We start from the raw sequence: 27,683 nt of genomic DNA, 5'->3' as shown, positions 1-27,683 counted from the left end.
TCCCTTCGTCCCGCCGCCCACAATGGGCGATTGTTTGTCGCCGGGTCCCCCCCCCCCACCTCACCCAACCCCTCAGGAAAGATCGGACCACTCTTTCCTACCAAATATCGAGCCTGTTTTTGTGTTAAGTTTAATAAACCGACAACATTGTTGAATATTTTATCCATATAAGGCCTCCCCTCTCCATTCCCAGAATGATGTCTTCCATGCGAGCATCGCCTCCGTTTCACGCAGCGCCCGAGGGAGAGGGGGCGCTCGGCTGCAGCAACACCAACGCGGCCTGGCTGGACGACCACGGCCCCAAGGAGACGCCGTCACCTTCCCCGCCCGAGCAGCCGCAGCCAATCAGAGAGAAGCGAGCAGACGGTGACTCTTGGGACAACGTTGCGTTGGCTGCGATGGTGAGAGAGGGAACACGGCTCATGAAACACGCATGAAACATGCGCGAGAGGCGAGATCTCTTGCATAGTTATATAGACACGCACGCACACACACTCACACACACACACACACACACACACGCATGAACTGTATTCGTGTGCTGCAGGCACTGCTGGAGGCAGCCCAGTGAGGGTCCTCCTCTGGAGACTTTTGACGCTTTACTCCGTGTGTGTGTGTGTGTGTGTGTGTGTTTCAAAATCTGAATCTTAAAAGTTAACAAAAGGTCAAAATAAAAACTTTGAACTGGTGAAAAACAACAACAACAAACAAATTTGACTATTCTAGACAAATAAACCAACTATTAAAAGTCTAACAAAATTTTTTTTTTTTTATAAAAACAATAAATGTCCGAAATGTACGAACAAGCTGAGCTTTTTTTTTTTCCTTCTCAGGAAACGGAGGGCCCAAATAAAGGCTCCTCTGTCATCTACTCATACCGGTCCAGCTCCACCTCGCCGCCCAAGCCCGACGAGTCTTCCCGGGATCGCGGCGAGCAGATGGCGACGGGCGCCGGCTTGGCCTTGGGGACCCCGGAACGCCGCAAGGGGAGCCTGGCGGACGTGGTGGACACGCTGAAGCAGAAGAAGCTGGTGGAGATGACCAAGACAGAACAAGACGGTAAGTGTCCGAGCTTAGGATGCTCGTCTGTGATTGGCCGGAATTGACCCCGCCTCTCATTAATACATTTGGATATTAATTGCTGTCACTGCTTTCTTTACTTAAGGAATTAATTTTGTTTCATGACAAAACTTGTAACCGTATATTTATTTCATGCGTAGAATTCGTGTGTGTGCGTGTGTGTACATTCCGAAACTACTTTGTCTTCTGCACCAGCAAGTTTCTTTTTGAACTCGCCAAATTACAACGACTCTGGCTGGTTTGATGCCGATATCAATCAGTGCAAATGCAGCTTGTTTCTTTTTTTCACGCCTGTCTGATGTGAAGCGCTCGCACGGAGAAGCGTCGAAGTCTCTCAGCATGCCCGGGCCTGCCCTCGGACGCGCGCGGAACGCCATCCACGAAGCCTGTCACGGCGCCACGTAGTAATCTGGATATCACAGCGCCGCTTGATCTCTCTTTGACTTTGTCACTGATGCGCTAAATGCGACGGCCTCGGGCGTTATCCAGCGTGAAGTCTTTTTACTTGAAAGATGGCCGCCCGGCGTTCTTACGTTCTTCCCGTCACGTCGCAAGATATGAACTTGTGTTCTCGATGTCGCAGGTTGCATGTCTTCCTGTCGTACCAATTTTGCTGGCGTCGTCGTGAACAAGTGAAACGTTGTTGCCCCGCTTGCAGACTGTCAGGTTCCTCATAATGACTTTTTTCTCAATTAATCGATTTTCTAAAGCTTAAAGCGTCATTCAGTGCCTGGAAAGCGATGACCAGCAAGCTGCCAAGCTTTTCTCTCATTAGTTGGTCAATGACTTGGCTCAACGTGTCTTTGTTATTGATCAGTGAGGCTTTAGATGTCAATTCCTTGGAGTCAAAGGCCTTCCTGGTGAACAGGTTCTCGTGCAGGAGCTGTTTTTTTTTTTTGTCAGATGATTGACAGCTGGACAATGGTTTCCTCCCGCTTTCCCCTTGCTGGAAAGGGCCCGCCCTCATTAGTTAAAGCCATCAAACACAACGTGACCCGTGCTCGCTTAGCTCGGAACGAGAATGTGGGCGGCGTCCCTGTTAGCAAGCACGCTAATGAACACAATGCGATGGATTTTGCTCCTTAAAAGTGCCATCAAGTGCTCGTTAAGGTGGCGCGGTCTCGCTGTATCGCCGCACAGCGGGAAAGACGTCCTTTATGAAAAGACAGGTTTGAGATCGGAAAGGTGAATTTCAGCTCCACTCACATTTCCGCATTAGCTTGAATTTCCAATTGATCTTTTATATGTTTCGTAGACTTACAGAAACATGAAAAAGATGTATTTTTTCTATTAATAAAAAAATATATATATGGTTTTAACCTTAGGGCATTTTTTCAACTGAGTTAATTTAGCAACAACTAAACATTTGAACAGAAATGTCATAATTTCTTTTTGCAAAATTTCTTGCAATAAATACAAAAAATAAAACTTTTTTTACCAAAACAATTTGGAAACGTTGTACCTACCACATAATCTGACCATTTTACAAAATAAATGATATTTATAAATAAATCAATATACTTTTCTATTTTACCCAAAAACTGAAATTGAAAACGTATTCATACAGGACTGAATAAAATGTTCAGGCATGACATGAGATCAGATCGGCGGCGCCGCGGAAGTCACGCAGGTTAGCGTTGTCCCCGCCCCCTCACGCCAGCTCAGCCTTAGCTAAGTAACCACGGCTTGTAGGAATTCAAAGCAAAACGTCAAATGTTGTCTCATACCATGACGGACGCTGGACTCATGATTTTTTCATGAGCGCCGAGCACGCACTGTGTTGACGTGCACGATGATGCCGTGTGACACTCGCACGCATCAATAATCGGCGGAGGGTCAACTCTGGCTGTTATTCCAAAGCAAGACCTTTTTTTTCAAATGGGCAGTGCAGAAGACACAATTAGGATTCACATCCAAATTCAAATTAAAAAAAAAAAAGTTGCCCCTCCTTCCCAGGAGTGTGCCCACGTTGACCCCTGTGCATGTGTGGGGGGCTTATGGATCCAACGAGCCAGGTGTAAGACGTTGTGATGACAGCTTAACAGCCCAGTTGGGCCGGGCCCGAGAGCTAAGCTCATTGGCTAATTAACAAGGTCTTGGCTCGGGGGCACCGTGTTTGCCTTGACTCCGCCAGATTGCCACTTTGAGCTGAGTGTGTGCATGTGCGAGTGTGTTGAGATTAGCATTGTGATTTAACTGTAACAGGCTGACGACATATTAGCAGCAGTAAGCATTTGCTCTTTGGGGGGGGGGACATACGATAACACAAATGAAAAAAATGTAAAGAAGGGAGTCTGGTAACCCCGACTGATGCACGCATGCCGCTTTCTTGATAAAATGCGCCCCTTGTGACTACCCCCCCTCACTGCTATCGCTCCTCTGTGACCCAAATCAGAGGTACTCCCATCGGGCTCAGGGCCCAAAACAACGCATGTATTGTCTAAAGCACACACGTGTGTGTGTGTGTGCGTGCGTGCGGTTTCATGTATCAAGACTAAAGTGGAACCAGAAGCAGGGTTCTTGAACGGTTGAGGTTTTCGGCAGCGTGCTTAGTACAAAGAAGCAATTTTGCCCCCTGACAGCATAAGACGCTCTCATCTTTAAAATAGACAAACAATTTGGATGATTCATAGCGTGCATGTTATTGGAATGTTTGCCTTTTGTGTTTCAAAGCATTTTTGCACCCCGCTTAGAGGAAACAATGGAAGAATCCATTTTTCTGTTTTTCAAATATTTCGTTTGCTCACAATACAAACATATTCTCTGTGTATTATTTTGAGTCAATATTTGCAAGTTTCTCATTGTGACACATCCTTAAATAAAAAGATATTTTAATATATATGTATATATATATATATATATATATATATATATATATATATATATATATATATTAACTAATAATAGTTAATTTTACATATATATATATATATATATATATATATATATATATATATATATAACTAATAATAGTTAATATTTTATATATTTTTAATAGTTCATATTTTAATTGTATATACTATATACTAAAATAAACATTTCATAATACAAAAATAGAAGAGATTGTATGCTCCTGTAAATAAAAAGAAATGAAAGAGAAAAGTGTTACATGGGGCTAAAATGTATTATACGACCGTTGAGGCCCCCCCGCCACACACACACACATACACTGATGTTTCAACCCTGCTGCATGTTTGCCTGTGTGTGTTTTTGTGACCAGCGAGAGTGGGTGTCGTGTGACCGATGAAAATAGTGTGCGTGTGAAATAGACACCGTGCCTATACACAGCCGGGCAAACCGCTTTGCACTATAATGGTTTTACAACACTGATGTACTGTGTGTGTGTTTTTTTGCGTGTGTGTGTTTGTGCGTGTACAATTAAAGGTCCGAGCTGTACAGTGGTATCCTATGATCAGTTTGTATGTGGGCGTGAGCGTGTGTGCTGATGTTTGGACATATGTTGACTTTGATTTGACACAGACATCAGCGGTGCAGGACAGCTGTGAGGACAGCTGCTCGCACACGCCACTTCTACTCCTCCTCCTCCTCTCTTTCCTCCCTTCTTCCTGTTTGTTGCTCGCTTCCTATTTCTTCTTGACTTTCACTTGCTTCTGTGTGATAAACAAATGCCAGTTTTCTGATACTGCACACATTTTGCTGGTTCTCTGTGTGAAAAAGTGGCAATGCCGGGAAGAGCGGTGTGAACATGTGACATTGACTTCTCCAGCCCTGTTGTGATGAACGCAATGCTGGGTTCCGTGTGAAAGGCAAACGGTGGATGAATGCGATTTTGCTGAATCTTTGTGTGAAACTTCAATCCAGTGGCGGCTGGTCAATAGAGGCTTAGCTAACTTCAATAAGAAATAACCAAAAACTGAGCAAGGTCCTCCTCTCACTCAACACTTCTCAGCCACCTCTCTCTTCCTCCACTTGACGAAGAGACGTCGGGGAATTTTCATACAGGCCACCTTTCTAAACAGCACTTGATCCCGACAGATAAAGATCCATGTAGGGTAAAGAAAACACGGCCTCCTCTTCGTACGTTGTGTTTACCGCCATGGGAGGTATCGTAAATCGTCCACACAAGTTGCGTTTTCCTGCTTAAGTGCATCTATAAATTGTGTGCAAATGCGGCCCGGCGTCATCTTGCAGTTCCTCGGGAGCGCTCGACGAGTCGGTTTGCGCGATAAATCCCGTCGAAATGAGTTGATTTCATACGTCACCGTCTGCTGCTCAATTTGGCAAAATGGCTTGTTTAGTCCCGCTGGCATACTTACTCATACTCCTAAAACTGCTGTCTTGAAAGTAACCCAAACTGGGTGAAATATTAGCTAACCCACCGTTGGGTCCTAAAAGGTTCGAATCAGTGCTGGTTTTTTGTGCTCGGTGAATTGTGTTGAGGTTTTGACCCAGCATCAGGATTTGGATTCAACAAGGGGTCTGATTTTATTATTTGTCGCTTGGCGCTTCTCGATCTTCATCTCTGTGTAAACGTCCGACTCGAGCTTTAATGGAGGCAGCAGGCGTCTCGTGATTGTGACAATGAAGCTCCTCCCAATAGACTCGACGTGCGCCGCCCCAGTGAGTGCGGCCTTTTGTCGCCATCCGACCGCCACAAGCGAGCTATTGTTGCCCGACGTCGCCTTTCCAAATCAGTCCAGCCCTCGGGGGCCGCGTTGTTACAAGTGTGTGTATGTGTCTTGAGACTGAGGATTTTTTTTTTTAGGGGGGGGGGTGCTATTTAAAAGACGCTTTTGCTAACTCTGAGGGTTGTCAACATCATATGAATGAATGACAGGAAATAATAAACTGATTGCGCTGATCATTTTGGGGAAGCCAGCAACCACATAATAAAAGCCACATTTTGTTGAACTTGTCCTAACTACAAAGGAATTGCAATTTGGCCATGCCTAACTTTTAAACCAAATCTCATATTATCATCCCAACTGCTTTCCACGGCCATCAAAGCTCACCCGCTCTGCCGTTCGCTGCCTTTTCAGAATCGACGTGCATGGAGAGTCTCCTCTCCAAAGACTGGAAGGAGCGCGTGGACCGCCTGGACGCCACCGAGCTGCTGGGCGACGTCAAAGGTCGGTAGAGTCTGCCGATCTATCTTTGTCTGTGTCTAAATAGAGACTCTCCAATAATGTCTGTTCTTGGGAAAACAAGGCAGGTGGTATGTAAACTAAGAACGCGTGTAAATCAAACGGCTAATAAAAGCGCAAACACGCTGTCGTTCTTCTCCTTCATGTGAATACTTTGAGCGTGCTTGCGCTCCCGGATGCATTAGAGTTGACTGGAAAGTGTATACAATGTAAATGTGGCGCTGATGAAGAGGCGGTGACGTCCATAAACACATTTTCCCACATGACAAATGCCGGAAAAGTGCGGCGTCATGTTGAGATTTTGCAACGTGAGCGAGTAGATGCATGTGTAAAATGGATTACACATTTTGAGCAAGTTTTGCAACAAGGAAACCATAATTTTACTAAAGTATAGATTTATTTTTTAAGTCATTAAAATTTTTCTGAACGTATACATAGTATGTATATATGTTCAAAATAAATTTGGAAAAATATGTTTATAAAAATGTAAAAAAACATATTCGGATGTATATCCATCCATCCATTTTCTGAACCGCTTAGTCCCCACGGGGGTCGCGGGAGTGCTATGTTCATAAATGTTTTGGGAAAAAATATTCTTATAAAAATGAAAAAACAAAATGTAAAAAACATTCGTATGCATATATGTTCAAAATAATTTTGGTAAAAATATGTTTGAAAAATATATTTGATATTATTATATATATATAATTATTTATTTATATTTATTTGTATTGGGTAAGCGTTATAATGACAACTTGTTCTTGTTTAATCTTTTTGGCCCTTGAGGCTCAGTGTCTTTCAGTCCTTATCAGCATTCTCTATTATCGTAATGCTAAAACGATGAATGCTGATTATGCAGTCTACAGTATGTATGCACAGAGGGCGTGTCTGGTCTGTGTTTGAACATAATGAACAAAGACCGATGTCAAACATTTGCAAAACAAACACGGAAAATTTACTTGTGTTTTACTGAGAATTGAACTGCCAATGAACAGCCGAGTCAATATTGACCTGGCGCTACTTTCAGGTTTTACATGAATGAAAATGATGTGGGGGGGAAAAAAACACAATGCTTACTGTCTCAGTTGGCTTCACACACAATTCCACCATTATTGATCAACCAATCTATCCATCCTCAATCCAGCCAACCAATCACATGTTCACACACCACGTTCGCCGCACATGCTTATCCACGACTACCTGAATCAAAACTAGAAGGAAAAAAAACTTTGATTGTCAGGACAGACTCACTCTGGTTTGGTTGCCCGACCGTGTTCCAATCCTAACTTGGAGGAGCTGGATCGGGAAGACGATGAGAACCCAGCCGGGTAAGCTTGTTTGCTTGCCATAGAAAAGAGTAAAGAGCCTCGAAAACAAAGACAAAAACAGAGGAGAATGTTGCCTTTGATACGGGGCTGCTATGGGCTAATTCTGTGAGTGTGTGTGTGTGTGTGTTTTGGGGGGCATATTCGGCTGGGGGGGGCCCCCACAAAAGGGGGACTACAATGGAGACTTTGTTAGTATGCAGGTAATGTCGGGGCCACCCTTCAGTCTCCCCACATGGCCCCAGGGCAGGACCTTGTAGACACACACACACACACACACACGCTGCAACCAAACATCAACACACACATCGCGCTTGTTTTTCCGACACGCACAGCCGTCAAACTCCTCCAACAAACTTTATTTGCAATTTTGTCTTCTACATTTGGACAAATCCACTTGTGGCACAGCAAGCTGGTTCTTCAATTAAAATGAAAATAATAAAACGTATTATAGTGCGTTGAGACATTTTGTGGACCACCATTTTGAAACAAGTGCATCAGCACTGAAAAACAAAACTGCCATTTCATCAGCAACTTTTATATAACCTTCTGCTTACACTGTCAAGTATGTGACGAAAGTATGTGACAAAAGCTTGTAAAAGCAAGCGGCTTTAATTGTTGTGGGAGCGCAGACGTAACGTGACAAATGCTGGCTCGGCGTGTGCGGGCATGACTAATAAGCAGCCCGATTTTCTCCACGGCGTGAAGAAGAACTTTGTATTGTTACAAGTTTGCCGTGACATTGGCTGAAGCGGTCTTTTGAGTTGAAAGTAAAGAGCACTCAAAGCTACATTCAGTGGAAATTCTCATTAGTTTTGAAAATGAATAATTTGAGGTGGGGCTTTCATAAATTCCTCAACAAGGTTGAAAAGAAAAATGTGCACGACTTGAACTGAGTGGGAAGTGAGTCAGACGTCTGTGACATTTGAAATATCTTCCAACACATTTTTCTTTACATTTAAAAACTTTTTTTTCCCATCAAAGCAAATGATCCATCTCGAGAAATAATCAAAAACTTCTATAAATGGTCTTTCAAATGTAAAAAGAACTGTATTTTAGACATGTCTTTTTTTTTGTGCTTGCAGGGACGGCCGAGTCTCTGGAGGAGAAGGAACGCCAACTATCGGCAATGATTAGCCAGTTGATCAGCTTGAGGGAGCAACTTCTGTGCGCCCATGACGAGCAGAAGAAGATGGCTGCCTCGCAGCTGGAAAAGCAACGGCATCAGATGGAGCTTGCCCGGCAACAGCAGGAACAGGTACAGTAAATTTGTGCTCTATATGTGTTAAAAAGTGTTTAAATTGATGTTCATTTCCATTTGCTTGTCTCTGCTGTTTTTTAAAATCATGTTAGCATTGAACTGGCTTGGTTAAATACATTGTGTTTTGCGAAGCGGGTAAAAAACTGTTAGAAAACAATATTTTTTATGGTCTCACTACATTACGGGTTCAAACATGGGTCTTACCTTGGGCCCGTTGACGAGCAAATAAAACTTTTTGATCGTAAACTGGAAAAGTTGCAGGTGTCACCTTCCTGTCTGTGTAAATGCGTTATTAGCTGAAAAGCGTCATTAGCACATCAGCCCAAAGTGAAAAGGGTTTGCAGGTGTCACACTTAATAAACAATTAGCACGTGGCTATTAAGACCAAAGCGGTAAAGTCGCCCCTCGTTAGCACCGACGGCGTTAGCGTCTGGTCAGCGTATGACAGGCTGCGTATTTGGCCGGGCGCCCGTCACAATTACATTCCAGAGCTCGCCGGCGGACAAAGGAAGGAAAGATGGCGGGAGAAGAAAAGATAGCTTCACATCCAGCAGTCATCCGGCTGTTGAGACATGATAGGCTGCTAACGCCCTGCAGACAAAACGTGCCTTTAATGAAATATGACATGTGCGCAAATGGGTTGCCGCCTTCCATTCGGCGGGCCTGTAATTACGTCGCGGAATAAATATACCGAACGAGCCGTCTCGGAGGCAGCGGTTTCGCTTTTTATTCCTCGTCAGGTGCTTCACCTTCGGCGATGGAGCTGTGATGTTTGAAGCAAAACAAACTGAGAAGGGGGTGTCGACGGATGTGCGCTAAGGCTAGCTCAGTAAAATGCATCGCTTCGAGTTGTGACATGCCAGACGGGCTCAGACACGTCCACTTTTTCCAGACCTAAAAATAGAGAAAATCTACCTAATGGTATCAACGAAAGAAAAAGAAACTGAACTATTAGAATAGGAAAGTACCTAGCTTTCCATGCCGCCGTTAGCTAGCGGTTCATTTCAGTCAATTGCAGTGGACAGGCTGACATGTCAATCATTAAATCAACACCACTTTTTTTTTTTTTTTTTAAATCCAAAAGTGAAACTTGCCTCCTCAAATCTAACAAAGTCGAACGCGTGTTTGCAGATAGCCAGACAACAACAGCAGCTTCTGCAGCAACAACACAAGATCAACATTCTCCAACAGCAGATTCAGGTGAGTTGGTGAATGCCTGACATGTTCTAGTTCCATTAGGAAGGTCGTTTTGACAATGTTCCCATATTTCCTCCTAATAAAGAAATTCCAATATAATATTCGTCACAAAAAGGCTGCGCGAGTGTATGGGAAGGTTTTACTTTGCTATAAAAGGCTTCATGTTGCCAGGTTTAGCTTTAGTTCAAATTTTTGCTTGGTGAATAAAATATTTGGACATTTGTAGATTGATATGGGCTTTTGGAAGTCATTTTAAATATTGAAATATTGATTTCATATATAGTCATTTTAAATATCGAAATATTTATGATGGCATCACTGTACAGCTGCAGCAAAAACAATCATTTTACTTTTTACCATACTTGGTGACCTTTTTTATTTTATTTTATTTTTTTTATTTAAATCTTTCACTTGACAAATATGCTGTATGTACATAAAAGAAAAGCCACATACTAAAATTAAATGAAACAAAGCATTTTGAAAAAAAAAAAAACTAACAAACACTAGATACTTACTGCATCTCACACACACACACGCACACACACACACACACACACACACACACACACACACACACACACACACACATGCCTCCTGTCATTAATTCCTCGCCCTCTGTCCTTCTTTCAAACACGTCCATTGTCCTTCCCATCGATCGGCGTGTTGTTGGGCGCCGGTAATAACACGGCAGGTCCAGACCTTGCCTTTTATTCTCCGTGCGAAGAGGTGCGCCTCTTTGGCCGCACACGCACGGGTGTACGGTGACCCCGTAATTGCGGCGTTCATGCCGGGTCGCTCACCCTCGCATTGATCACCCCGGCAGCGATCGATGCCCCCAGCCGTCCTCCCACTCATCCTCGTTCTTCTTTTCATTCCTGTGCTTTCTTCTCTCACTTTCTAACAACACCTTTTATCCAGCACAATCAGCTATGAGGGGAAGCTGTGATTTCAGATTTTTCCTGAATGCAACACATGACTTTATTAGATGGATAATATCGAGGGAAAACTCCAATTCTAAACACCATGGCCAAATATGAAAACTTTGTGATGATAAATAATGTTTCTGGTTGAGATGGAAGCGGATCGGTCGCCCCCCCACCGGCGACCGGGCCCTGGACCGTAGCCATGACGACGGACGGAGCTCTTGGCGTCTGGCCAACACGTGCCATTGTTTCCTCATTGGCGCACTTTGCGGCACGTTGAAGCAATTCCGGCCTGGCGTGAAACAAGCGGTCCAGCTGAGATCTCCATAATCACACGCTGCTATGCTTTCAGGAGCGGTTTGTTGAAACCAGCTCCGGTTGCAGAGCTTCACAGCATGGACCGGCATCCCAGTTATTGCCCCCCCGCGGTTCGGCGGCCCTAATGAAGTCCGACGCGAGCTTTATTAAGGTTCAAGGGGGAGGGGGGGGGGGGGTCCTCGTGGCGAAACGAAGTTAAAAAACACAAGAGCTCGTTAACTACATCACACCGTAAGGAGCTGGCATGAGAGATCCAAAGGAGGCGGTCCGTAGGGGGGTTGATAGCCCTGGAGATGACAGCGGGTCGAGATTGTCCAACGAGGTCGCCGCTTTGATCAAATAAACAGACAGAAATGGAGGCCCAGCATAAACTGAGAAGCTTTTGTTCACAGTTGGAGCTTCTTTTTCCCCCAGCAACATCTCACAGCGTTCATTTACACAACGCCGCTCACTCCTACTATCCGTCGATATTTTTGACCTAATGAATAGTCGTGGACCATGTCTGTAAATTTCGGAATTCTTCGCAATCGTCCGCTCTTTGCCAGAGCGAGACATGATGGGTTAGAAGCAGTGCTTTGGTGCCATCAAAAGAATGATGTTGACGTGTTTCCAGCTTGTGCTGCTCTTTTGTCGTAGATAAGCAGACACAGTAGAATGGCGGCCATGTTGGCAGGGGCGACTGTCCCATCAAAGAAAATGGAGACGATGGACATTAGCTTAGCATCACTATTAGCTAGCAGCTCAAAAGTAGTGTGTCCAATCGACTAAACATATTTAGGGGTGTTTTTCGAATGGATAACGTCTTCCCCCAATTAGTCTGGTAAATCTTTTTTTCCATTGTATTTGACCAAATACTATATTTAGCCAAAGAAAAGTTGCATTTGGCTAATACTATTTTTCTGGAATTTGCTACTTGATGCCATTGAAATTATAGCTTTGCGCTAACATTCATGCTAGTTTCCCCCCATGATAATGGAATCCAAACTCTATATTTATCCATAAAGAGCTTAGAGAAAATCTCAAAAGGCCTCTCTTTCTTTTGCTACTAAAACGCTCCGTTTGTTCAGCTGGTCTGCTTCCACTTATCAAATCCAGACATCCTCTCGACCGAATTCTCTGCAGAGATGACCACGCGCTACTGTTTGTGCTCCCTGCAGACACACTTTGTGTGCAGTTTGAGGGGGAACAAAAGGAACATTATAAAAAATAAAAAAAAGTACTTTATGACTGATTTTATACAATATTGGTCCTGCCCGCAATCGTCAGTTTTCTTGTGAACGGCCCATTTAGTCTTTTCTACTCATGACTTGCCAGCCAGGCTGTGCTAAGATCATTTCATTTTCAAGCCACTGCCAGACTTATTCATTGTCAAGAAGCAGAGCTTCACTGTTATTGGATGCACAGATGGCGCTCTTATTGAAAAACCCTTCAGTATGGGCTCAGTATGTGTGTGTGCGTGTGTGTCGGGGGGTTGTGATCATTGGCTCAATTTGAACAAGACACAACAGCCCCCCCCCTCAGAAAAAAAACCTGTTGATTTTAACACGGCTGCCAAAAGCTGGTGTCTTACTGCTTCCTACATATTTTCTTTTCTTCTCTTCTCTTAACACATCTCTTAACAAGTGTTGCAAAAAACAGCTTCCCAACTTGTGCGAGTTCAGAGGCATGTTTTTTCCCGTAAAATTGTATGTGTGTGTGTTTGTGTGTGCTGTAGAGTTCAAAGTGACCAGGCTTCCTGTCATGTGGTTTTAAATGGTGTGGAGAGCCAGTGGGGGGATGTCCATGGGTTAAAGAAATACTTCCGAAGGCCCCCTTTTCTTATAGATATGGTTACAGACACACACACACACACACACACACACACTTCCACATACACACACTTCCACTTTCTTTCTATTGAACTAGGCTTGAAAGTCTGCACAGTGACATTAAGTTTGCCTATTGACGAAAGTACGCAAAGTATAAAGCCATTTTTATTTTTTTTTGCGAGGTCCCACCTTTTATTATAATGATAATGTCCTTGTGTCAAGCGTTAACACTCTTCTCAGCAGCCTTCATTTTCCTTTAATGTTCTTATAAATGAATCCTTGACCTTTTGTTCGCAAAGTTGTCCCTAAATGGATGTTTTTTTCCCACAGAACTTGCACTTATGATATTCATTATTATCATTCATTGTTATATATGTGTGTGTGTGTGTGTGTGTTGTTAGCAATGCTCGCATGTTGGCTGACAGGCGCGCGTCTTTGTTAGGGCCGTCCCCGTAATAGCTCTCATATGTGGCCCATTTCCCTTCAGGACCCACAAAGGCGCTCGGGTCCCGACCGCAGTGCGCGGGCCCAAGCTAACGGGGCTAATTAATGACTGCAAAGCCACACTCCTCCTCCTCCTCTTCTTCTTCTTCATTTATAGCTCTTGTGCAAGCGCTTTCCTCCGCTTCCATCTTTAGGTTGTTGTTTATGTATTGTTCTATTATTATGGTCAGACCTCACTTCATATTTTCAACGTGATGTGTTATTTGAATCACTATAGAAACCTATAAACATCATTTTGGGGTTACTGTTTGCCGTGACTCACAATTGAAACGCTTCCTGTCACGTGCAGAAGTCCTTAAAGCAAGAAGAAGAAAAAAAAATAAATAAATGAAAACGCATGATGCAATCAATTTTCTAACCAAGATTTATTTTATTTATGAGAGCAATATAATACCACAACACACGCGTAAGATGACTTAGTTGAGTTTTGTGTTTTCGGGCATGTTGTCAAAGTTCACCGCCATGTTCCAATGACTAACTTATGTTACGATGACGATGCCATGACTAAGGTTCTCATGTTTAAGTGTCGTCCAACTGTCTCGTTTAGCAAAATGACCTTACAATTGCCTCTTTCGAGAAAGAAACTTTTGTGGGTCCACATGCCAACCAAATTTTAATATCTATAAATTAAACTGACTTCAGAGGCTGAATTTTTCAAATATTCTGGTTTATTTCTGAAAAAAATGCTGGGTGACCCTGAAATGGTGGTAGAAACAAAATGGTGTGTGTTTTTACAAGCTTGGTATCTTAAACGTTTTTTTTGTAGTTCAACTCATGACAAACATTGCTACAAATTGTCATTTGCTGAGTGGAACTAGCATTTCCTAAAGATGCTGCCATCTGCTGGTCGTGAACTTTCCCAACTCACGCAGTTAACGTTTGACGTCAAATGACGTCGCTGGCACTCCTCGTCGGGATTACCGTCGACATCAGTTGCCATCGAAAGCGTCCAAAAAGTCAAGTGACTTTCTGTTGCTCGGATTTTTGGCACAAAATGGCCGTTTCGATGTTTGCAAACATTTTGAAATGGTCTGTTTGAAAAGGCCTGAAGTGTATTGTTCATTGCAAACAAATCTTTTAAAACAGATCTGGCAACCGACCAGTCACATGACTCACTCAAAAATTCCAATTCACTTTGTTACTTCGCCCGATTGGTCGCCATGGAGACGTCACCATCCTCGTTGCCCCCGCGCACAAGACGACTATTAATAGTGTGTCAGCGTATGTACACGTGTGTGTAGTGAGGAAGGGGCCCTTGTGTTTTCTTAGGGGCCGGGCAGGGCCGGGACCCTCGGCACCTTGTGGGTAAAAGGAGATCTTTGTGTGTTTGTGCTCCCAGTCAGTCCCAGCGTTCCCAGAGGAGCACAATGAATGGAGGCTTTTTTTGAGGGGGGGGTCCACTCTACAATGAACCCACCCCCTTTAATGCTACCCGCCATCTACATGCGGGTTAACATCACATAAGCTCACATGAAGACTTTTTTGCATTAAACTTTATTATAAAATATGTCATGATTTAATTATGTATGATTATTAGATTGTTCTGTATTTTCTGTTTTGTTCAGTAAGTTATACCAAATATGTTCATAATAATTTCCATATTTGTTCTAATTTATTTGAAATTTTATATGATTATTTATTTCAAAATGTCCAATATTTATCTATTTACCTTTGTGTCTTTTTTTGATTTATTAGTACTTACTTTTAGAACTGTATTTTTTTCATTATTTTCCCAAAAACCTATTCCTAAATCTTCCCTGTCAGGACATTTTTAAGTGAGGGCAACGGTCTTATTGATTTGGGAATAATAATCATGTTTTCTCTCTCTCACACACACACGCACGCACATACACGCACACAAGGTAAACCACTCGAATTCCCGCAGGCACACCTTTCTTTTCTTCCATCATAATTTCTATAGAAACAATATTTTTATTTTGGGGAAACAGTGCGTAACATTTACAAAGTTTTGCAAGTAACATTTCTCTCTTCTCTCTCTCTCTCTCTCTCTCTCTTTGTCTTTGTCCATGCACGCTGATGTCTCTCGACCACCTCTCAGGTCCAAGGTCACATGCCGCCCCTCATGATCCCTGTGTTCCCTCACGACCAGCGATCATTGGCGGCTGCTGCAGCCGCCGCGCAGCAAGGCTTCCTCTTCCCACCGGGCATGTCGTACAAGCCAGGTATGCATGCACACACACACTCACACACACACACACACACACATGGAACAATGTGGGGATGAATGTGGAGGAAATAAATGTTTTCTGGATAAACAATCTGTCTCTCTGACAAAGACAGCTCTTATCAGCGGCACCTCCCACACTGTCCCACACACACATACGCGCACACACACGCACATACTGGGAACTCAGTCTACGTTAATGAGGTGTGTCAGGTGAGGAATGTTCTGGAAACAAGCGGAGAGATTTACAAGGCGCTCAACAATACATTGGACACAGCCCAGGCTGGAATGTCATGTCTCTTTTCTTTTTACTGCGTGCTGAAAGCTGCACAAAACATCTGCAGTGTGGGGCATGTCACAAACACACACACACTCGCACACGCGTCTCAGGTAGGCACAGACATGTTTCACACATAAAAACAATTTAAAGCGTATTAAAAAACCAACAACAACCACACAAAGTTCACTCTTGAACGCCTTGATGGTCCTGACATTATCAAAGCAGCCTCAGAAATTCTCAGCGACACACATTTTACTTCAGCATGCCTGCGATTTTATTATATTCAGGAAAGAATTGTGACACCCGAATACACAGTGTTTCTTTCTTATTGCACAAACAAAATTGTTGGTATACAAGGCTCTATTACGGTCTGGGGCTGCTTTGCTACATCCGGCGCTGAGCACCTTGAATCTAGTCACGCTACAATGAGACTGTTGGGCAATTTTGGATCCGAATGTGCTGCCCAATGTGGGAAAGCAATAAAAAAAACATTCTCATTGTAACTTGATGGGCACACTATTCAGGTACAAGCCAGTTTGATAACATGCTCATCGTAATTGGTGACTCACATAATAATGACTCACATATGACCTCAATAAAACAACAGCAGTCAATTATAGTATTAGGTGCACATATACTATGTACACTATCCAAGTATACGCGGGCTCGACAACACACACAAAGGTGCACACAAAAGTATAGTCGCGCATTCTTCCTCGTGCTCCTCCAGGTGTTCCACCAAAATGTCCTCCTACATGAGCACACTTGTCTCAAGAGAGGCAAACATTATTATTAGACTTGTTTTTTTTTTTTAAGGGTAAGGGGTGCTTGTTGAAAAGTTATTATTGGCTGGAACAAAGGCTCGGACATGGAAAGCCTTTTAAGAATCCAACCTCGGGAGAATGGAGTGGAAGTGGAAAGTGTATGCAATTGACCAGGATATGAATATAAACATGAAGCCGCTGTGTGCTCTCTACAGGTGACAACTACCCCATGCAGTTCATTCCTTCCACAATGGCGGCGGCCGCAGCGTCGGGGCTCAGTCCACTTCAGCTACAGGTGACACACTCGAATGCTGACTCTTTCTAATTAAGTGAGCTGTCAACATTTCAACATAAAGTTAAAATGAATAAAACTTTTGGAGAATTTTAATAATAATAATCATAATAATCATAATATTAATAACAATAATTTTCTACATATAAGTGAGTAAAATTGGTATTGTAAGGAACTCCAGAGATTTTTGAATAATTTATCGATGTTTATGATGATGCTAATCGGCGATGGCTTGGTGCATTTTTCTGTTCGACAATGCTTGGCAGTAGGAAAAAAAAAAAGAAACCCATCAAAAACCATAAACGGTTTTACTGCCTTGACCTCGGCATCACAGAAAAGCTGGTTTACTTTGATGGAATAAGAGACGCTTTCGTTTCTTTACATCCTCATTGAAAGAAAGAGCATACAAAGCAAACAAAAGCAGCCTTTCGGGAAAGGAAAACATTCCTTGAACACAAGTGTCGAAACACGAAGCATTGAAGCCGCTGTTTTCTGTAGAGGAAGAATCATCGGCCCGATAAACCAAACTCCAAACGCGTCCTTTAGTTCAAGTGGTGCGATACGGTATTTCGCCCCCAGAATTAAGCCCCTCCCCCAAAAGAAAACTTAAGTTGACACAACGATACCAGTAAGAATGAAACCTCCACAAAAGGCCAGTTAGTTGCCTAAATACAAATGCGAATTGCCAGAATCATGACAAATGATAAGAATTAAAGGTGATTGAGGTGCTCGGCGTGTTTCAAAACATATTCTTTTGTGCGTGTGCCAGCAAGCTCGGGGAGCCACGCGAGCGAACGAGCGCTCTTTTATCGTCCGCCCGCCCATCAGACAAAAGCGTCTGGTTGCGATGAATCGCGGCACAAGGAATTCCGTCCCTCCCGAAAGCGTAACACCTGGACGGGCAATTCATCATACTCTTTACGGCCGCTTGACACCTGTGTTGCGAGAATAGCACTTAACGTTAATGGTTATCGGAGCGTCTATTTGCAAAAAGACAGAAAAGGTTTGGCAGGCGCACTTTGTTCATTCTTATTGCTTGAGGTCGCATTGTTGTCGTGTACCGGGGGTCTCGTTAGCTGCTATTGACACAGCACAGTGAAAGCGTCAGCCGAGTCGAAAACCTGAATGAGAGAGGAAAACGTTTCATCAGAGGCGCGGAGGGAGTTTGTTTACGAGGGAGCAATTATGCCAGTAATGTTTGCGAGGCAGCGAGGCCCGCAGCACATGTTTGGACATTGTTGTCAAAACAATAACGCGCCTAAATGCAATTATAAGTATTATCGGAAGAATTTTTTGGAATATGTTGGAGAGAATTTTTCAGATGTTTACTGTGCTGAAGGCCTGTAGACATTTTTTAATGTTTTATATTGCATATTCGATGTTTTTTTTTTTAACTCACAACTATATAATACAAACATTCAATAATTAGTTCATTAGAGCGAATGCAATTACTTTTAAAGTATGTATTGTAAAAATATACTCTATGAAGTTATTTGTATTTTTTTATATACGTATAAAATCCATACAGATGTAATGATATATATAAATAATTATTAAAAGGGAGGCCTTCATTTTTAGACATAGTATCCAAACATTTTATGAATTATTTTTTTATTCTAACACAGGGCTCCAGACTGCCCCTAAATAGTGTCATTTTACCCCCAAAATTTATTTCGGAGAAGCAGCTCTGCTGTGGTCTTGATTGACAGGAGCCGGGCCTCGCCACCATACAGCGTTTAGTCCCGCTCACGTCGCATTCTGACGGGGATTTTGACGGCCCACCGAGGCTTTCCAAGGAAAACAAGTGCTGTGACATCACAGGCTTTGTGTCGGGCAGCGGCGAGGCCCCTTTTTCTGTTTATGTTTAATATCGAGAACCCAACCGCCAGCTTTGCAGTTTTGACTACAGGGAAATCGGATCTGCCACTACTTGAGGAGAAGAGTGGGCTTCTTTTCGACTGAGAGGGGGATTAGAGGATAAAGATGGGATGGAACAGATGCTAGAGCAGAAAGAGCGAAAGCACGCAAAAGGCTCCCATCAGAAAAACTGTATTAGCTATACCGGCTAGCTAGTTAGCACAGGAAGCTAACACCATGATCTTCACTCACCGCTCCTTGTAGACTTAAAATAAACAGATGTGACTTGCTGCCTAAAACCTGCCAAGACATTTATTGAGCTAACTGCACAGAAGCTAACATTGCATATTCCTTTGGCTTGTTTTCAAATATACACAAACAGATGCATCACAAACATCGCGCGCTGGAGCCTATCCCATCTGTCCTCGAGCGGTAGGCCGGGTACACCTTTGTCCCAAAATTGTATTATGTACAGTACATTTATACGATTTTTGCACTAGAAGATACAAAGTTAACGATGTCAAACGTTTTTGTGAGTGGAGTTCCTCAGGGAAATGTTAGCGGTCCATTCACATTCTATAAGAGTTTGAACAATATCACATATTTTTCACATTTTTTTCTTCCTGTTTGTGGTCTGGGTAATACTCGGATGGTCCAGACTTTGGTTTGCTGGTCTGTGGTTCTTGCTAAGTAGGTCGGTCGGAAAAAAGTGTTTATTTTCCCCCCTTCACTGCTGCAGGATCATCACTTGCAAGTTTTTTTTTTTTATGTTCTACTGTTGTTTTTTCACTGCTTCTGGTCATAATAATAAAAAAAAATCCACTTTAAAGGGCTTTTCTTACTCAAATATTCTTTTCCATCATGTTCATGGGTGTTCAGTTTACCTTCCTACCAAAATTGGCCCACTAATGCCGACTAACCGATCGATAGAATAATTTATGTGCCCAAATGAGCAAATCGGAAGCAAATATCAGACAGATGGGTGGCAATAAAAAGTTTTATTTGTTTATCAATGTGGGCGTAGCATAAAAGTTTGACAAGTATTTTGAATACTGACCACAAAAAGGAAAAGAGTTGAACACAAATCTGTGCGGGCATGTCGATGATAACAGGACGCACGAAAAAGTCTCAAGGACCCATGAACATGAAGTCGGCCATTTTAGTGTAAAGCAGCCATTTTGGTGCGGCATCAAAGTTTGATGATCATGTTGAGAATTTAGCATGAAAAAGGCTTTCATTTAATTTGAGTGGTTTCCACTCGCAGCCGCCGTGGCAACCAGAGCTTTTTTTTGCACAAGCGCCACGACGTGGGTGTTCTAAAGATACAGTCGAGCAAGAACTTGGTGTTTGGACGCGAATTAAAGCGAAACAATCGCCTCAAACTGTTAGTGGCACACTCTTGTTGAGTGAGTTGTTGACGTGTGATTTGCTGTGTACATGTGTGTGTCTCCGTGTACATGTGTGTGTCTCCGTGTGTGCGTGGAGGAGCCAAAGAGGAAAAAGCCACCGACCGACGCGAACAGTCTGTCGGTTTTTCTTGACGTTCTTTTTCTTGCAGCAGCTGTACGCCGCCCAGCTGGCGAGTATGCAGATCTCGCCGGGGGCCAAGATGGCGGCCGCCCCGCCAGGGGGGCGCAACACGCCCGTCCCGCTGTCGCCCTCTGCCCTCAAGAGCGAGAAGCGAGCGGGTAGTCCCCTCGTGCAGGTGAAGGTGAGTGTGGAAATCCATTACTTTCCCTTTTACTTTTTCAAATACCATCACACACACACACACCGACACACACACTTCCAGACACACTGACAAAGTGACACTGGCGCTGGCTGCTGTTTGGCTGCAGGCCAGACCTCTTCACTGTGGAGAGAGCGCACGCCTCGTCTTTATTTGACGAGCGGGCGCTATAATGGAAGCCACATGTGTGCTTGTGTGTGTGTGTGTGTGTTCGCTGAGCGAGTGTGTGTGCGTGGGTTAGCAGCTGCGAGTCACAATGGGCGCACGTCAGCGCTCACCGCACTCAAACTCGAACGCAGCGCCTTCAGAACTCCACGCCAGACACGAAGCACGTGCACAACCGCACAAACACACACACGCGCGCGCACACACGTCCACTCAGCCCATTGGCATCCCGCCGCAGTCTAACAGATACACACAGACACACACACACTGAGTCAATTGGCATCCCGCTAGTCTAACACGCACGCACGTACACACAAAAACACAGAAAATTGATGGATACATTTTTTCAAATACATGTATGATTCATTAATATGAAGTAAGCACATATTCCGTGTACCTGTATCAGTCAGACTAATACTCTTAATATTAATCAACTATTATAAATAACTTCCTTTAATAAACACCTTACCTATAATAAACACAAATGATTTTGCCCAGTAAAAAGTCTATTAAGAAAAATTAATAACTTTGATTTAAACTGTTACAATTAATGACTGAATTTCTACGCATATAAAATTCCGATACATTACACACACTCAAAAAGTCCAAATCCTTAAATCACTATTGAATAATTAGTGCATTTTAATACAAATAAAAATGCAGTCCTCTAAATATTGTCGTATTTACATACAACTAAATAATCTTTTTTTTTTCTTGTCAGCTGGAAGAAGGCTCCACGCAGCCGCTCAACCTCTCGGCCCGGCCCAAGATGTCGCCGACATCGCCCACCGCTCAAACGCTGTTCTCCGGCAACAAGAGCAGCCCCACCGGCGCCGCCAAGGCCCGTATCCCCAGCCCGGTCTCCGCCATGAGCTACAACAACTCCCTGGGTAAGGTGCACTCCACTCTCAAAGCATCAGAAGGGAGTCTACCATTTTGATTTGAAGCAACTATTGTCGTGTTTTCAAAATGTTCAATCCTGTTGCGTTTCAAAAACTCCAAACAACATTCCCAGGCGGGCACAAATGTGCTTCTCCGCAGCTAACAATCGCCAACATAAACGAACCTTAGCTGACTTTGTTGTCGGCATGCCAGAGTCAAAACAAGAGCCCATTCGCACCCCCACCAGCCAGGGTGGCACGTGCCCGGTAGACTGCAGACACCTCGGGTTGTGTTTTACTGGAGGCCAAAGCCCTGTATTTAGCCTCCATGAAAAGTCTGCCAGCGGAAACAGTGAAATCCAGAACGTTAATTTGCCCCCTTTTTCTTTTTCTTTTTTTTTTAAAGAGCTTCCTCACATTATTGTCTGCCAGAGCCCCAGACCTTTTTATGAGCCCACCTATCTGTTATCTGTTATTAAAGCTAATCTAAAGCCTCTCATTGCAACCCCCCCCCCCCGCTCATGAAAACAATTTCACCAGACCGTGCTATTTTCTTCCCCGTTTTAACGGCCACCCAAGCATTTAGTGCTTCCTCACTCGTCTGCTAGTTAAAACGGCAAAGGCGACGGAAACTTTGGCGTCCTTTTATTTACCCGCTTTCTTATTCTTTACATGTACATCTGCTTCATGAATGGGAAACGCGTAAACAAGGTGGCCGGAAAACATCGAGCGACTGCGACAAAGATGTTGTTAAAGTTACAAGACGCAATTTAGCACAATAAACACAGTAAAGGTATTTCTTTAGTGGTTTCCGTAGAGTTTTGCATTCCAAAATCTAAATTGGAAAAACTATTACCATGTGAAAATTATTTTTAAATATATTTTGTGCAGTTTATTACAGTATAAAATATATAAATATTTAAATATTTTGTAATGAATAAATATTTATCATGAATAAATATTTTAATATTTTAAAAATATAAAAATCTATTTTACAAATAGATAGATAATAGATGCATTTGAGTTTTAAGATGCACTTGATTTAAAAAAAAAAAAAAAAAAAAAAAAAAAAGCCCAAGAAGCCAGTTTTGCTAGACAACAAACTCTTCAAGACTCATTTCCTGAGGTCCTTCAAAAACTCATCCGAGATTTTTTTTCTCCCCAATCGCTACTGAATTTGAAACCGTTGAATAACCGGACACCAAATTAAGCATCACAGTCTTTCTGGGTTTTTTTTCTTTTTCTGTCAGACATCCTCTCCAGCCTGAACTCCACGGCTCTATTCGAGGACCAGGACGCCGTGATGAAGGCCATCCAGGAGGCCAGGAGCATGAGGGAGCAGATCCAGAGAGAGCAGCTCCATCACCAGCAGGGACCTCCGCCACCGCCCCCACCGCCACCTCATCATCATCTTCATCACCATCATGCTGCTCCTCCTGGACACCAAAGTCTGGAGGCCAAACTGTCGGCATTGAGCAACATGACCCTCAACAACGGCAACAAGGTGAGCCATCTGGTCAAATTGCTTTTTTTTTTTCCTTGTGTGTTCTTGCGTTTTTCCATTTATGTGGCACAACTTTTAACATTTTATAATAGAGATAATTATCTTTTTAAAGACATTTTGACTGATCCAGTAAAATGATACAATTAGTGTGTGTGAAAAAATCTATGCAAAAAAAAAAAAAACCTTTCTATGTTAAATATATTTTCACGCTATTGGACAATGTGTATGTTGTCTTTCCACCATTGCCATCTTTCCTTTTGGGCATCCCCAATGACGTCTCCAATAAACACGATTAGACACCAGGGCAAGAATGATTAGACAGGCGGGTGAGGATTAGGATCCTTATGAATATTTTAGGGGGCACAGCCTTTGAACCCAACCAGCCTAAGTAGGTCACCAGTGGTGCATTTGTGTGTTTGTTTTAAATTTTGGGCTTGTTTGCGTCTTCACCATATTCCAAATTTTGTCAGATCTCATTTTATATTATTATTTTATTAACTCCCAAGATTATTTTCTTTAGAGACATTATGCTGATAAACATTGAGAAGATATCCAAAACAGTGTGCACTAATAAATTCTTTATTAAGATGAAGAGGAACTTTTCAAACTGCCGAATAAGTTCCCCATACATAAACATGGATACACAACATTGTGGAAAATATTTTTTTGGGGGGGCTTTTTAATCAACAAAAATAACCCTGTATTCTATAAAACATAATAAAATAGAATGGAAATAAATAAACTGGTTATATAAAGTGCAATTCATGTGCATAATGTAGTATCTGTGTTTTGGATGCGTGCCTGGTTGGAGTCTGGTTGGCTGGTTAGTCTGCAATCCCATTCAATAAGCAAGTGCATCGGTGACTGTGGCTTGCCCTGCCCACATGCGAGGGCATGACAGTACCACTTCATCCCCGCCCCCCATTTAACTCGACATGTCATAAAATGGACGCACACAAAGTTGTGGAGTGACCACACATCGGATTACTGATAGCTGTCAGGATGCAGTGTCAGTATGGCCTAAGATTATAATTGCAGACCGGATTTAACGAATAAATGATTTCGGTCCTTGGAACATAAACACGGATACACAACATTGTGCAGCGACCGCAAGTGAAAAGCAACTGGAACACTAATTGTCATTAAAGATATGTTCCCTGCATAACCGCATAACCATTGCCGCGCGAGTGTTTGTTGTTGCATTTTGGTTACCTAACAACAGCACTTCAAACACAGTTTGGGAAAAAAACAGGCTTGACTGTGTCTTGAACAATTCATAAATGGAACTTTGTGAATGCTACGCAGAACAAGTGACTCAGCGCCTCCGCCTCGCTCTCTTTACCTTGAATTTCAACAATTTTGCTTTTACAAAGCCGTGTTGCGTTATATGCTAGTTTTGTTCCGATTTTATTGACATTTACCTGCACTTAACAATCCACCAATCAAAGGACTGCTTGCCTAACTCCGCCTCCTTTTAGGTGCAAGTGGGCATAAGTTATTTTGACTTGGTCTAAAAGGAAATACCTTTTTTTTTTTTTAAAATAAATAAATAAAAGAACAGCGGTTAGAGCAAATGTGGTTTTCTGGACATAATGTTTGTGTGTCTCTGTCAGACTGCTTCAATTTGACGCATAGACAACGTTAACTAAGAGCTGAAAGTAATCTCCTTTTTGTGTGTCTGTGTGTGTACGCCACACACTGCGTCCGTGTCATTCTAGCCGGTGTGCAGACGAGAGGCCTGGCCAGTTAGCGGCATTGTGGAGTATTGCCTTACGCTTACGCCGCTTCCAGCTGGCTCACGGCTGCCAAAGACGATTGAAATAGCCCGAACGTGTGTGTGTGTGCGCACTTATGCGTGCGTGCGTGTGTCATAAAAAACCTCCCCGAGCCCACTTAAGAGTCAAGCGGCCCGTTTAGGAAGCCGCTGCCGGATTGTTAATGCTATTGTTAGCGCCGAGTCGGCGAAGCGTGTAGATAAATGACTTTTGCCCACAGTCGCTTGCGAGTAAAATTGATACAAAAGACGAGTTTATGAACAATGCCACAAGCGGGAGATGATGTGTGTGCCGCTTCTTGAGTCATTAAAGCGTTGATGGCGGCTGAATGAGCACCTGCCGTATCCTCTTTGTTAGTTTGCATGGAAAAGTCACTTTTTATACGGGAGATTGGGTTTTTTTTTTCCCGTGTTTCATTATAGCTAGCAGTAGCGAGGTTTACAGAAAAGCACAGATTTCCCGTTTAGGTCTTTGGCAGTTTTCACAGAGGTTCTCCATGGAGGCAGACGTTTTTTCTCGCGGCACAAAGATGTTTGTGAAAGAAGACTTTCAGTAAGCGGAATAATTCTTGACCATACGGACACGCAACGTTGCGGACCGTTGACGAGTTGACACCGTAAACTCGAGTCAGCTTCGGAAAGACAACTCGACGGCATTCTGAGTGGAATTTACACAACATATTTGAAGGATGTTGTTTATGAAATATTTGAAAAAGACTCGACGATCTTTGCGGATGTATTTTTTTAATTAACGCTCGATTTAATTGTTCGTCTTGACGCAAAGTGTCCTTCGTCGCATTTCATTAACGGAGGCCTTGTTTAGTCAATTCACTCAAGTCTTACAATTTTTTTCTTGTTTTTCGTGAGTTTTTTTCTTTTATTCGTACCTGTGTTTAAATAGTGTAGTGCGTGTGGGGCGGAGGCAGGGTGGGGAGTTTTTTGTTTAGAATTTCTTTAAAAGCCACACAACATTGAAAACAAGCTTTTAAGTGACTAGCAATCCCACGACTCTCTCTCTCGCTCTCTCTCACCTTTGTCATCCATCTTCTTCACTATCTACTTCTCCACTTTCCATTCCTCTGTCTTTCTTCTTCTCGTTCTTCTTGTGAGCTGCCTTTGTTAGTCGCTGGCTTCCTTGCGGTGAGCGCGGCACTGCCCGGGCACATGTTCTGCGGCCGCCCTGATTACAGCCCCGTCGTGGTGCTGACATTGGCCCTCCAACACACACATTCAGACACACACACAGTTAAACACACACTTCTATACGCCGTGGCCCACAAGTTCCAGTCGCTCTGCCAGCATGACTTCACGCGGCAACCATCTCTTGCGTCAAACAAAATGCCTCTGTCACCAGAAAAAGGAGGAGGAGGGACGTGAGGAGGAAGAGTCGCCGAGCGTGTCCATGTTTTCCACCGCACTTTTGTCCTTTTAGCTGCTTCTTGGCTTCTCGCGGTGCATGATGGGAATTTCATATTAGATTTTAAGACAGACCACGGCGGCGTATGAACACGGGCCAGATCAACCCGGCAATTAGTTTTATCGTCGTTACCATCAAAGACGTTCAAATTAGAAGAGCCCAAGACCAGATGTATAAAAATAGAGAGCGGCAAAGAAGGATAAGAGATGATTCCGTTCAGAATTTTGACAGAAATGTGTCAATTGATGTTATTGTTAGTAAAAATGGAAAAATAAAATAATATATATGACAGATGACAAAACATTGTTGTTTTCCCGGCTTCCCGCAGGAGCGTCTGCACTACGAAACGCTGAGTCACCACCTGGGCAAGCTCGGGGAGGATGCTGGGAAGATGGTCCATCGAGTCATCGACCTGACCAGACCGGAGGATCTGGACGGTGAGCTATCGCTTGGTTTTGGTCGTTGTTACAGGAATGTGCCGTGGGCGCTGCCTTGTGTCTTGTGCCAAGCTAAAAACCAGCACCAGCTTCTGTCACTGAAAAAAAACACATACAATTAAGTTGTAGCATAGCATAAAACTTTGCGCTAGCTAGGTTTTGGTTAAGGAAAAAAACTTTTTTTTTCTTCATTATATTATTGTCTATAAATGAGTTAAAAAAAACATTTATACTGACTTAATTCTACCTAATTACAGAGTGTTGCATAGCCTAAAATAGTTTTTCAACCTTTGGTACGAATGTAAGATAATTCTAAGGGGTCAATCATAACTTACCAATAAATGACCATCCTTGGGCTAATTGACCAATTTTAGGATTAGGAGACACGTTTAATCAATTTTTACAATTAAATCATTGCTCTGTATTCAATCTAATTGGTATAAAATACAAAATTTGCCACTGATTAGGACTTCAAACTCATCTCCCCTAAAAGGTCAAGGTATGTTGCAATGCTAAAAAAATGTCAATGAAGCCTTATAAGGTTGGTGTCCCATTGTAGCTGTTCCGCTACAAAGAGTGTCCCGGTGCCTCGTTCAGGGATTCAACCAATGCAAATATTTATTGTCAAGCTCAGCAAAGAAGAACTAAACACAACGTTTCAAGGTCAACAAGTTAGCCTCTCGAACGTTTTGTTTTTATTAGTCCAGTAAAGCCGCATTCTAATTCTGCAGTTGCAAAAGCTTGCAGGCAAGACTTTTTTTGCGGGTCTACTCATGATAGACATGCTTTCCAAATTTCATGCGAAATGAAACTAGGTTTGGCTGGGGAAGTTTACAAAAATTCATATTCACATTTATCGTCACCCTTCTGTCGAGAA

At 43.0% G+C, this 27,683-nt stretch overlaps 1 protein-coding gene across 2 annotated transcripts in view; it reads left to right on the top strand.

Annotated features, from left to right (window-relative positions):
- LOC119124553 (transcription factor SOX-6-like) overlaps positions 1 to 27,683 on the top strand; it is a 50,831-nt gene that overhangs the window by 17,714 nt on the left and 5,434 nt on the right. The window contains exons 3-13 of one of the 2 annotated variants that reach the window (XM_037254653.1): positions 194 to 401; positions 834 to 1,059; positions 6,081 to 6,170; positions 8,596 to 8,768; positions 9,903 to 9,971; positions 15,581 to 15,704; positions 16,966 to 17,045; positions 20,461 to 20,610; positions 21,515 to 21,683; positions 22,925 to 23,178; positions 26,698 to 26,806. In XM_037254653.1, coding sequence (XP_037110548.1) covers positions 195 to 401; positions 834 to 1,059; positions 6,081 to 6,170; positions 8,596 to 8,768; positions 9,903 to 9,971; positions 15,581 to 15,704; positions 16,966 to 17,045; positions 20,461 to 20,610; positions 21,515 to 21,683; positions 22,925 to 23,178; positions 26,698 to 26,806 — 1,651 coding nt within the window. In that variant the 5' untranslated portion in view covers position 194. Of the gene's footprint in view, positions 1 to 193; positions 402 to 833; positions 1,060 to 6,080; positions 6,171 to 8,595; positions 8,769 to 9,902; positions 9,972 to 15,580; positions 15,705 to 16,965; positions 17,046 to 20,457; positions 20,611 to 21,514; positions 21,684 to 22,924; positions 23,179 to 26,697; positions 26,807 to 27,683 lie in introns of both variants that reach the window. The other variant, XM_037254652.1, reaches the window with a different exon arrangement.

Source organism: Syngnathus acus, chromosome 6 (genome assembly GCF_901709675.1).
Source record: "Syngnathus acus chromosome 6, fSynAcu1.2, whole genome shotgun sequence".
Taxonomy (NCBI): Eukaryota; Metazoa; Chordata; class Actinopteri; order Syngnathiformes; family Syngnathidae; genus Syngnathus; species Syngnathus acus.
Note: the sequence above shows the minus strand (reverse complement) of the source record. Positions and strands in the feature narration are given on the sequence as shown.